At 44.7% G+C, this 12,762-nt stretch overlaps 1 protein-coding gene across 5 annotated transcripts in view; it reads right to left on the minus strand.

Annotated features, from left to right (window-relative positions):
- Nucleotides 1–12,762, minus strand: part of pnpla7b (patatin-like phospholipase domain containing 7b) — a 354,575-nt gene that overhangs the window by 240,995 nt on the left and 100,818 nt on the right. For all 5 annotated transcript variants that reach the window (XM_070862864.1, XM_070862865.1, XM_070862863.1 and 2 more), the window contains 2 exons: nt 12,593–12,699; nt 6,555–6,713 (listed from right to left, as the gene is read on the minus strand). In XM_070862864.1, the coding sequence (XP_070718965.1) occupies nt 6,555–6,713; nt 12,593–12,699 (266 nt within the window). The remainder of the gene's footprint in view (nt 1–6,554; nt 6,714–12,592; nt 12,700–12,762) is intronic.

The following is a 12,762-nucleotide window of genomic DNA, read 5'->3' on the forward strand; positions in this document are numbered from 1 at the left end:
AGAAAACAGGGAATTATAGACTGGTTAGCCTGACATCGGTAGTGGGAAAAATGCTGGAATCAATCATTAAAGATGTAATAGATGCACATTTGGAAAGCAGTGACAGGATCAGTCCAAGCCAGCATGGATTTATGAAAAGGAAATCATGCTTGACAAATCTTCTAGAATTTTTTGAGGATGTAACTAGTAGAGTGGATAAGGGAGAACCAGTAGATGTGGTGTATTTGGACTTTCAAAAGGCTTTTGACAAGGTCCCACACAAGAGATTAGTGTGCAAAATTAAGGCACATGGTATTGGGGTAATGTATTGACATGGATAGAGAACTGGTTGGCAGACAGGAAGCAAAGAGTGGGAATAAACGGGTCCTTTTCAGAATGGCAGGCAGTGACTAGTGGGGTACCGCAAGGTTCACTACTGGGACCCCAGCTATTTACAATATAGATTACTGATTTAGACAAAGGAATTGAATGTACTATTTCCAAGTTTGCAGATGACACTAAGCTGGGTGGCAGTGTGAACTGTGAGGAGGATGCCAAGAGGCTGCAGGGTGATTTGGACAGGTTGGGTGAGTGGACAAATTCATGGCAGATACAGTATAATGTAGAAAAATGTGAGGTTATCCACTTTGGTGGCAAAAACAGGAAGGCAGATTATCTAAATGGTGACAGATTAGTAAAAGAGGAGGTGCAACGAAACCTGGGTGTCATGGTACATCAGTCATTAAAAGTAGGCATGCAAATACAGCAGGCAGCAAAGAAGGCAAATGGTATGTTGGCCTTCATAGGGAGAGGATTTGAGTATAGGAGCAGGGAGATCTTACTGCAGTTGTACAGGGCGCCTTGGTGAGACCACACCTTGATAATTGTGTACAGTTTTGGTCACCTAATCTGAGGAAGGATGTTCTTGCTATTGAGGGAGTCCAACGAAGGTTCACCAGACTGATTCCCGGATTGGCAGGACTGACATATGAAGACAGACTGGATCGACTAGGCTTATATTCATTGAAATTTAGAAGAATGAGAGGGGATATCATAGAAGCATATAAAATTCTGACGGGATTGGACAGGTGAGATGCAGGAAGAATGTTCCCGATGTTATGGAAGTCCAGAACCAAGGGTCACAGTCTAAGGATAAGGGGTAAGCCATCTAGGACCGAGATGAGGAGAAACATTTTCACCCAGAGAATTGTGAACCTATGGAATTCTCTACCACAGAAAGTTGTTGAGTCCAGTTCGTTGGATATATTCAAAAGGGAGTTAGATGTGGACCTTATGGCTTAAGGGATCAGGGAGTATGGAGAGAAGGCAGGAGTGGGGTACTAAAGTTGCATGATCAGCCATGATCATACTGAAGGGTGGTGCAGGCTCGAAGGGCCGACTGGCCTGCTCCTGCACCTGCACCTATTTTCTATGTTTCTATGTTAACCAATAACTGCCTTTTATTCTCCCTAGTTCAATTGCCAGTACTTTCTACATCTCCAGCTCAATGTCTCAAGCGTCATTGGTAGTAATTTCTACATCTCCAGCTCCTGCAGTAGTATCTTCTACATTTGCAGCACCATCAGTAGTACCTTCTACACCTCCAGCACCATCAGTAGTACCTTCTACACCTCCAGCACCATAAGTTGTACCTTCTACACCTCCAGCACCATCAGTAGTACCTTCTACACCTCCAGCACCATCAGTAGTACCTTCTACACCTCCAGCACCATCAGTTGTACCTTCTACACCTCCAGCACCATCAGTATTACCTTCTACACCTCCAGCACCATCAGTAGTACCTTCTACACCTCCAGCACCATCAGTATTACCTTCTACACCTCCAGCACCATCAGTAGTACCTTCTACACCTCCAGCACCATCAGTAGTACCTTCTACACCTCCAGCACCATCAGTAGTACCTTCTACACCTCCAGTAGTACCTTCTACACCTCCAGCACCATCAGTAGTACCTTCTACACCTCCAGCACAATCAGTAGTACCTTCTACATCTCCAGCTCCTGCAGTAATATCTTCTACATCTGCAGCACCATCAGTAGTATCTTCTACACCTCCAGCACCATCAGTAGTACCTTCTACACCTCCAGCACCATCAGTAGTACCTTCTACACCTCCAGCACCATCAGTAGTACCTTCTACACCTCCAGCACCATCAGTAGTACCTTCTACACCTCCAGCACCATCAGTAGTACCTTCTACACCTCCAGCACCATCAGTAGTACCTTCTACACCTCCAGCACTATCAGTAGTACCTTCTACACCTCCAGCACCATCAGTAGTACCTTCTACACCTCCAGCACCATCAGTAGTACCTTGTCTATCTCCAACTGCATTAGTACCAACTAATCTCCAACTCCATTGATCGTACCCTCTACAATCTCCAGCTACATCAGTAATGCCTTCTACATCTCCAGCTACATCAGTAATGCCTTCTACATCTTTAGCTCTATCAATAAGATCTTCACCCCTGGCCACAGTAAAAATGCTGGAGTGCATTTCTAGCAAGATATAGTTATCTGGGAAAGAGGCTGATTGAGGCCTATACACGATTTGGGACTGAGGGGACAGCATTGCAATGGTGCCAATGTCAAAGGTACAGCAGTTCAGTCTTGCTGGCATGCACTTGCCCAGGAAAATTAAAAGTGGACAAGGTTTTTTTTTCAGGCAAGGCCTAGAAACAAGAGGACATACCATACACCTCATTCCATTAATGTCACATCTTATTTTATTTAATCTAAGTTTTTCACTGAGCTAGAGATCTGGTGAAAGGCGCTTAATGTTTTTACAGCTCTGGAAATGTTCTCTAAAATATTATAATCAATCTGCCCCCTATCAGAAGTGCTTGAAAGCAGTAGCTCATTATTTGAAAAGCATTTCCAATTGTTTTAACACGGGTTAGATCACTCAAACATGATAATTTGCTGGAGGCTAATTGCATCTCAGCTTTCTGAAGGAACTTGTAATCATTCTTTTCCGACCAGTAATCACCAGAAATTGGAACTGTGATACGCAGCTGGAAAGTATTTGTACAACATAACTACGCCTATTGACGAAGTGACGAAGTGACTGTTAGTCACCGTCACAATCCAGGCTTTCTCCCAATTTTTAACCCATGTCCGAAGCAAAAAGGCAGTTTTTGTAAAGAGATTCGAGATGTGACAACCCAGCAGAGTAGAGGCAGTCTGAACTTATCAGGAGTGGATGGTTACTAAATGATATACATACTGACCAGTTAGCCTTAAGTACAGATAACTGTTTTAATTGGTGGTTATTATTGCAAGTATTGACTGTCTAATTTGACAGAGAAGTTAGCTAATAATTTAGTTTAATTCTTGGGGGTCCCACCAAATAACATTTCTAAAATAAAAAGTAAAGAAAATTGTATATTTCGATTTAAATAAATTCTACATTTACCACCTTTTTTACGCAACATATCTAACTCAAAACAGGTGGCTTTGAAGTTGCAATAATGCAACATGCATTTATATAGCACCTTCATCTTAGTAAAAAGTCCCGAGGTGCTTTGCAGGAGCGTTGAGACAAAAAGAAAATTGGCATTGAGCCAAATGAGCCATTAGGACAGATGACCAAAAGCTTGGTCAAAGTAGATTTTAAGGAGGATCTTAAAGGAGGAGGGATAGGTAGAGAGGCGTAGGTTTAGGGAAGGACGTTCAGAGCTTAGGGCCGAGACAGCTGAAGACACGCCCATCAATGCTGAGGTGAAGGAAGTCAGTAATGCACAAGCCAGAAGAGGAGGAGCGCAGAGTTCTCGGAGGGTCGTAGGGCACGAGGAGTTCACAGAGATAGGGAGGGAAAAGGCCATGGAGGGATTTGAAGACGGAAACGACAATTTTAAAATCGAGGAACTCGGGGGCCGGGAGCCAATGTAGGTCAGCGAGCACAGAGATGAACAGGGCTTGGTGCAAGTTAGGATATGGGCAGCATCATTTTGGATGAGCCTAAGTTTATGGAGGGGGGAGGAGGAAAGAGATGGGAAGCTGGTCAGGAGAGCATTGGAATAGTCGAGTCCGGAGGTAACAAAGGCACAGATGAATATTTCAGCAGCAGATGGGCTGAGGCAGGGGCGGAGATGGAAATGGGTGACATTACAGAGGTGGAAGTAGGTGGCCTTGGTGATGGAGAGGGTATGCGGTTGGGCGCTGAGCTCGGGGGCAACGAGAATGCCGAGATTGAAAACAGTCTGGTTCAGCCCAAGAGAGAAAAGTCATTATCCCTGGTTCAGGTCCAGAAGAAGTGCTTAATGAATCGTAAACACGTCGTGACCACTCATATTTGTGTGGATCCCTTTATTAAAAGGCTGCAAAGTTGGGAGGGGGAGGGGGCGGAGGGGGAGGGGGCGGGGGGGGGTGGGTGTAAAAGTGGAGCGGACAAGAGGCTAGAGATCAATGCTTCGGTACTGTCTTGTTGGGGATGATTGACACAAAAAGTGATGAGTCCCTCTGACACAGGGATCACTCCGAAGTAGAGCTTTTCCTTGTCTTTGGTAGAAGACACGGGGCTGAATTTTCCGGTCCCTTGCACTCCGGGTTTCGCCCCGGAGCGGCGTGAAAGACGGCGGTGAGGTCTCCAGCGCCCCGCAGCGATCCTCCGGTCGAGTTTTGCAGCAGCGCTGAGCAGCGCCGTCCACGGTTGGCGCCCAGCGTGCAATGCCCCTGGTTGCGACACTGGCACGAGATTTGAGTCTTGCCCGCCTGGCCCGCTCAGAATGACCGCCTGGGAAATCAGAGCGGTCCAACAATCCAGGCGGCAGAGAGGAAGGTAATGGACTCCAAAAGTGGGTGCGATCGTTGTTTCTTTTAATTTTTTGTACAATGTGTGTGGCCTGGACAATGTTTTCTCGCCCCTCTCTCCCGGTTGGCTCTTTAGCTCGGGAGTTTCCCATTCTAGCACCAAGCGAGGTACAACGCCTCCCTTAGCGCTGCGCCCCCTGACTCAAGACCCAGATGCCCAAACGCAACTACTAATACGCAAACTATTCCTGGCCGCTAACTTTCCCGCCCCGCCGCCATTATCACCCCAAAAACATTAAAGCCTAAAATCCAGCTGTGTACAGTCTTTTTCAGCCTCGGTTAATCAGAAGATGACTTTTATCTCCTATGTTCTTCTTCTGGAAGTAATTTTACACAGCAGGTGTAAGAGGTACCCTTATTAGTGCAGGGTACCTTTAAGAAGAGAGTGCCGGGGTTAAAAGCTAGTGGCTACACCAGCCCAATGCAGGCAGAGCTAAAAGTGCCGCTTAATTGGGAGTAGTCTGAGATCCAGAATGTTGAGAGGGAAGCTCAGATATCTTCACTCATGTGCAAGGTGAGTTCAGTCAGTACTGAAGATCCAAGTGAAACAGGCAATCCCGCCACAAGGGGATCAATCAACTCAACAGTCCAGGAGTTAACGCCTGTGTCCGAGGGAAGGAAGGAGATTGACCCATGCACGCTGCTCGTGAGGATAAGGTTGGGTAAGCTCTGAACACTGTTAATCAAACATTCCGACTTGAGCTATTTACTAGACTGGTCATTCAAAGCTGTTTAACATGTCACTTATCGAAGGAATTACTCAAAGTAATCTCAATAATTTATAACTTCAGACTCAGGTATAGTTAATACTCAGAATCCATTAGCGCTGAAGTACAGTGACATATTTAATTGCCTGTAGTAAAAGTAGCAACCGTTGCTACTCATTTTAATAACTATGTCCATTAATAATTTGCTACTCAATGACTAGGTAACTCTGATTATACTTGTATATGTCTATTAAATGTTCGTATACCCAACTTCAACATCAAGTTTTGATGTGAGACCAATAAATAGTGCTTACTGCAAGACTTGTGGGCTGGCTTCTTCCTTGACGATTTGGCAAGCTTGAGGGTAATATAACTAAAGGTTAGTAAATTAAATTAATATTGATCCAAACTGGTTAATGTAAAATGGTTCAGTAAGCCGAGTCAGACATCATTCATCCCTAGATGTAGGCTGGAAGATAAAACCCCAGATGGTTCCTTCGTAAGGAGCAAAAGGAGGAAATTAAGGATTCATCAGGATATCGGAACTCCGCTTTCTAGCAAGTTCTTTAGGGGAGTGGGAGTAAGTGGATTGCTCTGCGAAAGAACCAGCGCAAATTCGATGGGCCGAGTGGTCACCTTCCGTGCTGTACTATTCTATGATTCTATCTGAGATATGGTAACTGCAAGCTTGCTCTTTTCTGTTACTCTCTTCATTACTCTTCTCCTCTGTCTCTATTCCTCTCTCTGCCTGTTAGCCCTCTACCTCCATCTCTGTTTCTTTCTCATTACGCTCTACCTATGTCTAAGTTACGTTCTGAAAATCTGTCCTTGAGAGCAATATCAAGTGCCATCTTCAACAGTGACTCATTTGAAAGAAGATTCTTCTTTTGGGCAGCTTCGACTATGAAAGTGCATTGAGACCTTTCTGTGGGACAAGACAAGTTTAGTGGGTGTATCACATCTACTGCTGCATAAATCAGCGATCAGCTGTCACAATAGAAAACTCACTTTGTAAGCAAGTATTTTTATAACTCACATCTAGTTTCATCAAGGTCAGAAGATCCTTCTTGGCGGCTTCCAAGATCATGTGATGTTGTTTGTGATTGGTGATCACTCCTGTCCGCTCCTCACCCTCAATGTAGCGGTAAACAACAGAAGGCTGCTCCATCATAGTAACACTCTTCTTCGCAGGAGTCTATTGACACAGAAAAATTGTGTTAGACGTAGTCATGTTTTTCAGTTTGCTACTATTTTTTTTTTTTAAACAAAAATATTGGCTTCAGTACCAACAGCGCTTCTTTTCCAACCAGTCACAGAGTACCAGAACCCCAATCTGCAAAGGACGAGTTTGTTCAGTTTTCAGCTGGGCCACTGTGATACATTTAGCAGCAGCAGAGCTTCCACTTTGGGAGAAGGTTGAAGGAGGACAATGTCTATCTCGTTGCCTTTAACCCAAGTCAACTTGCTCAGTGTCAAAAGGAAACCAAGTGATAGTCAGTCTGGAGTCGTTGAGCTGTGTACGTTTACATTGAAGTGAACAATTGCCTATGTCAGCTGGGGCTCAGTGGTAGCACTCTCAGCTCTGAGTCAGAGGTTGTGGCTTCAAGCCCCACTCCAGAGACTTGAGCATAAAAATCTTAGCCGACACTCCAGTGCTGCACTTTCGGAGGTGATGTCTTTCGTTAAACCGAGGCCCCGTCTGCTCTCTCAGGTATAAGATCATAAGAAATAGGATCAGGAGTAGGCCATTTGGCCCCTCGAGCCTGCTCCGCCATTTAATAAGATCATGGCTGATCTGATCCATGTACTCAGCTCCACTTCCCTGCCCACTCCCCATAACTCTTTATTCTCTATCGCTCAAAAATCTGTCTATCTCCACCTTAAATATATTAAATCACCCAGCCTCCACAGCTCTCTGGGGCAGAGAATTCCACAGATTTACAACCCTCGAAGAAATTCCTCCTCATCTCAGTTTTAAATGGGCGGCTCTTTATTCTGAGACGATGCCCCCTAATTTTAGTTTCCCCTATGAGTGGAAATATCCTCTCTGCATCCAACTTGTTGAGCCCTCTCATTATCTTATACGTTTCAATAAGATCACCTCTCATTCTTCTGAACTCCAATGGGTATAGGCCCAACCTACCTTTATAAGTAAACCCCCTCATCTCCGAAATCAACCTAGTGAACCTTCTCTGAACAGCTTCAAATGCAAGTATATCCTTCCCTAAAGGTAGATATAAAAGATCCCATGGCATGCCGAAGAAGAGCAAGAGTTATCCTCGGTGTCCTGGCCAATATTTATCCCTCCATCAACTTCACTAAAAAACACATTATCTGGTCATTATCACATTGATGTTTGTGGGAGCTTGCTGTGCTCAAATTGGTTGCCACATTTCCAACATTACAACAGTGACTACACTTCAAAAAGTACTTCATTGGCTGTAACGCGCTTTGGGATGTCCCGTGGTTATGAAAGGTGCTATATAAATGCAAGTCTTTTTTTTCTTTCTTGACATGTTTACAGACATGTGGTCTCGCACACTGGCTGTTAATGCTCATGTGTGTATGCTATATAAGGAACTTTAAGCCGTTTCGGCATGATAAGCAACCATATAAATACAAGTATTTTTACATATATAATATATGATTCTTTAACATGCTGAAAAGTCTCAAAGCCCCTTATACTGTTGAAGTGGAGGAACTGTCATTATGTAAACAGATACGAGGCATCTACAGGATTCTTTATGATTTAGAACATGTTGGCCCGGATTTTGCGGTTGTAATGACGACGTAACAGTCGGCGTCCACCATCATTACCCCGTGAAACTGACATCTTCTGGCATGCACACATACGCAGTTAAGTGTGGAAATTGATAATATGATTCCATGCTCCTCCACAGGGTGCACTGTTGAAGACCCCGCAGATGGAAATCAGCATAGAATCAGTGATTTAACCTGAACTTCTCCTTTTACGCTGCTATATCGCTGTTAAAAGTGCCAGAAAATGTTACGCCTTGTTCAATGAGGTGTAACTGGGTTTTTAAACAGTGTACCAAGTCATAATTACTGCTGAACAACCTCTCTGGCCCAGAGAAACCAATTTTATATTTGTGGAATGTCACATTTTTCCATTAATGTAAAAATTCCTATTTATTTTTAAATATAAGAAAAAATACTTTACAAAAAGGTTTTTTTATGATATTTCAGCTTCTAACTTAATCCCATGTGTAGATCCTAATCTTTATTGCATTCTATGTAAAATGATTGAAAAGTGAAGGATAATCAGTGCTTTTTACTTCCTGGTTTGTTGTCCGTGAGAATTTTTCAATGTAATTGGTGCTTAGTCTGCTTCGTGAATTGAAAAAAAGTAGAATGAGAACAGATCTGGCCCAGGCAAAACTGTAATGGAACAATGGGCTGCCTTTAAAGAGGAAATAGTTTGGGTACAGCCAACGTACATTTTCACTAGGGGGAAAGGTAGAACAACTAAAGTCAGAGCTTCCTGAACGATGAAAGAGATAGAGAGCAAGATGAAGCAGGAAAAGAGCACGTATGACAGATGTCAGGTTGAGAATATATCTGAGAATCAAACTAAATATAGAAAGTTCAGAGAGGTGAAAAAGAAAATGAGAGGCGCAAAGATGAGGTATGAGAATAGAATGGCAGCTAACATAAAAGGTAATCCAAAAGTCTTCCACAGGCACATAAACAGTCAATGGGTGGTAAGAGGAGGGGTGGGGCCTATTAGGGACCAAAAAGCAGATCTACACATGGAGGCAAAGGGTATGGTTGAGGTGCTAAATGAGTACTTTGCATCTGTCTTCACCAAGGAAGAAGATGCTGCCATTGACATAGTGAAGGAGCAGGCAGATGAGATACTGGATGGGATAAAAATTGATAAAGAGGCACTAGAAAGGCTGTCTGTATTTAAAGTAGATAAGTCACTAGGACCAGATGGGATGCATTCTAGGATGCTAAGGGAAATGAAGGAAGAAATCGTGGAGGTAATGGTCATAATCTTCTAATGCTCCTTAGATACAGGGAAGAATTGCAGATGTTACACCCTTGTTCAAAAAAAGGGTGTAAAGATAACATACAGGCCAAACAGTTTAACCTCAGTAGTGGGGAAGCTTTTAGAAACAATAATCAGGGACAGAATTAATAGTCACTTGGACAAGTGTGGATTAATTAAGGAAAGCTAGCACCAATTTGTTAAAGGCAAATCGTATTTAACGAACTTGATTGAGTTTTTTGATGAGGTAAAAGAGAGTTGATGAGGTTGACAATGTACAAGGATTTCCAAAAAGCGTTCAACAAAGTGCCACATAATAGGCTTGCCAGCAAAGTTGAAGCCCATGGAATAAAAGGGACAGTGGCAACATGGATACAAAATTGGCTAAGTGACAGGAGACAGAGTAATGATGAACAGTTGTTTTTCAGACTGAAGGAAGGTATACAGTAATGTTCCTCAGGGATCGGTTCTAGGACCTCTGCTTTTCTTGATGTATATTCATGACTTGGATGTGGGTGTACAGGGCACAATTTCAAAATTTGCAGATGACACAAAACTTGGACATATGGTGAACAGTGAGGAGGATAGTGACAGACTTCAAGAAGACAGTGACAGGCTGATGGAATGGGCAGACACATGGCAGATTAAATTTAACGCAGAAAAGTGCGAAGTGATACATTTTGGTAGAATCAGGAGAGGAAATATAAACTAAAGGATACAATCCTAAAGGGAGTGCATGAACAGAGAGACCTAGAGATATATGTGCACAAATCGTTGAAGATGGCAGGGCAGATTGAGAAAGCAGTTAAAAAAGCTTGCGGGATCCTGAACTTCGTGAATAGAGGTATAGAATACAAAAGTGTGGAAATTATGATGAGTCTGTATAAAACACTGGTTCGGTCTCAACTGGAGTGTTGTGTCAACTGGAGTACCGCACTTTAGGAAGGATGTGAAGGCCTTAGGGAGGGTGCAGTAAAGATTAACGAGAATGGTTCCAGGGATGAGGGACATCAGTTATGTGGATAGACTGGAGAAGTTGGGGATGTTCTCCTTAGAGCAGAGAAGAGTGAGAGGAGATTTGATAGAGGCGTTCAAAATTATGAGGGGTCTGGATAGAGTAGATAGAGAGAAACTATTCCTATTGGCAGTAGGGTTGTGAACCAGAGGACACAGATTTAAGGTGATTGGCAGGAGAACCAAAGGTGACACAAGAAAAAACTTTTTTTTACGCAGCGAGTGGTTAGGATCTGGAATGCACTGCCTGAAAGGGTGGTGGAGTCAGACTCAATCATGGCTTTCAAAAGGAAGTTGGCTGAAGGAAAAAAAATTGCAGGGCTACAGGGAAAGGGCAAGGGAATTGGGACTAGCTGAAGTGCTCTTGCAGAGAGCCGGCACGGGCTCAACGGGCCAAATGGCCTTCTTCCGTGCTATAACCATTCTATCACTGTTGCTTGGAGATCCCCTAAACCTGGTGCCAGAATCAAACTAATTCCAGGGAAGGTGAAACTGACACCAGAGATCGCTGGATCTTCGAGGTCAGCGGCGAGCGTCGTCACTCCATCACTTCGCCGCTGACTGCAACATCTGGGCCAATATAATTTTTTCATTTGGTATCGATGCCCAGCTGAGCATGTGTTTGCTGCAGGCTCCCCTATCCGGTTTTAGTTCCGCTTAGCTCACCGTTTGCTGACCAAGACCTAGATACTGTACTAAAGGGCCCAAGTTTCCACATGATTTGCGCCTGATTTTTAGGAGCAACTGGTGGAGAACGGACTATCTCAGAAATCGCAATTCTCCACATTTTTTTTTCTGCAGTTCTAGTCAGGTAGAACAGTTCCACTTTGGAATAGAATTTTTTCTTCAAAAGGGGGCGTGTCCGGCCACTGACGCCTGATTTGAAAGTTTCCACAGTGAAAACGTACTCCATACTAAAGTAGAATGGAGCAAGTGAAGATTTTTGTAGAACTGAAAAAACCTGTTCTACACATTGAAAAAATCAGGCGCAGGTTACAAATTAGGCGTCCAGAACGAGGTGGGGGGGGGGGGGGGGGGGAAGGGAAGTCATTGAATTCTACAATAAATCCTCATTTATACTTATACAAATAAATCCAACCTGACTAAAAATTTATAAGCAAAGAAAAGATTAAATAAACCATCTTCCTACCTGTGTGAAAGTGCTTCAGCCAGGGAGAATGCTGCAGCAAGCTTCACAAAACGAGGCAGCCGTTCCCAAACGCGAGGGGGGGAGAAGGAAGCCGTTCCAGACGGCGGGCGGGAGGGAACCGACCGAACGCAGGGGGGGGGGGGGGGGGGGGAGAGGAAGCCGTTCCAGATGGCGGGAGGGAGGGAACCAACCGACCAAATGCAGCGGAGGAAGCCGTTCCAGACGGCGGGGAGGGACCCGACCGAATGCAGGGGGGGGAAGCCGTTCCAGATGGCGGGCGAGCGAACAAACGCGGGGGGGGGGGGGGGGGGGGGTTCCGGGCGGGTGGGGGGAGGGGAGTGCGGGCCCGACCAACCGACTGAACGCAGCAGGGGGGGGGAGGGGAGGGGGAGGAAGCCGTTCCAGACGGCGGGAGGGAAGGAAGGAAGGAGACAGAAGGCTGCAGGAAGCCTCAGAAATTGAGGAGCCATTTCCCGACGGCAAAAGGGGGAAGTCGTCGGGAAACGGCTGCCTCAACTTTCTGAGGCTTCTCACTGCTGTAAGAAGCCTCAGTGCTGATGGCAATGTGCTTTTATTAAAAAATGTTCAAAAATTAAACAGCTACAAAGAACTACAAAAATGGCCGAGTGCCAATGTTTCCTTCACACTGCACGCGCAGCGTTGCCGGCAGGAAAAAAACTAATTTAAATAGTACCCACCCCCTCCCACTTACAAAATCGGCGAGAGTATAGGCTCCGCCCCCCTGGGCGCCGCGCCAGGCAGACAAGGAGCTGCAGAACGCTCCAGAATCGTGATTTTTTTTTTCCGGCGCCGTTTTAGGCGCGAAAAACAGGCGCCCAGCTCGGAGGGGCGCCCGTTTTTTATCGTGTGGAAACTTGGGCCCAAAATAGATATTTACCTTGAGGATAGACATGACGGGACTGGAACAACGCTCCTCTGGTGACAGACTGATCCTTGCCCTTTCATACGCCATATTCATGTCAGATTTACTATTGGCCAGTCCTCCTGCAACAGTAAGAGCCAAAATTACCTCAGCAAGAGAACAAATTATTAATCCAATTATACAAA

Source organism: Pristiophorus japonicus, chromosome 20, assembly GCF_044704955.1.
Source record: "Pristiophorus japonicus isolate sPriJap1 chromosome 20, sPriJap1.hap1, whole genome shotgun sequence".
In the NCBI taxonomy this organism is placed as follows: domain Eukaryota; kingdom Metazoa; phylum Chordata; class Chondrichthyes; family Pristiophoridae; genus Pristiophorus; species Pristiophorus japonicus.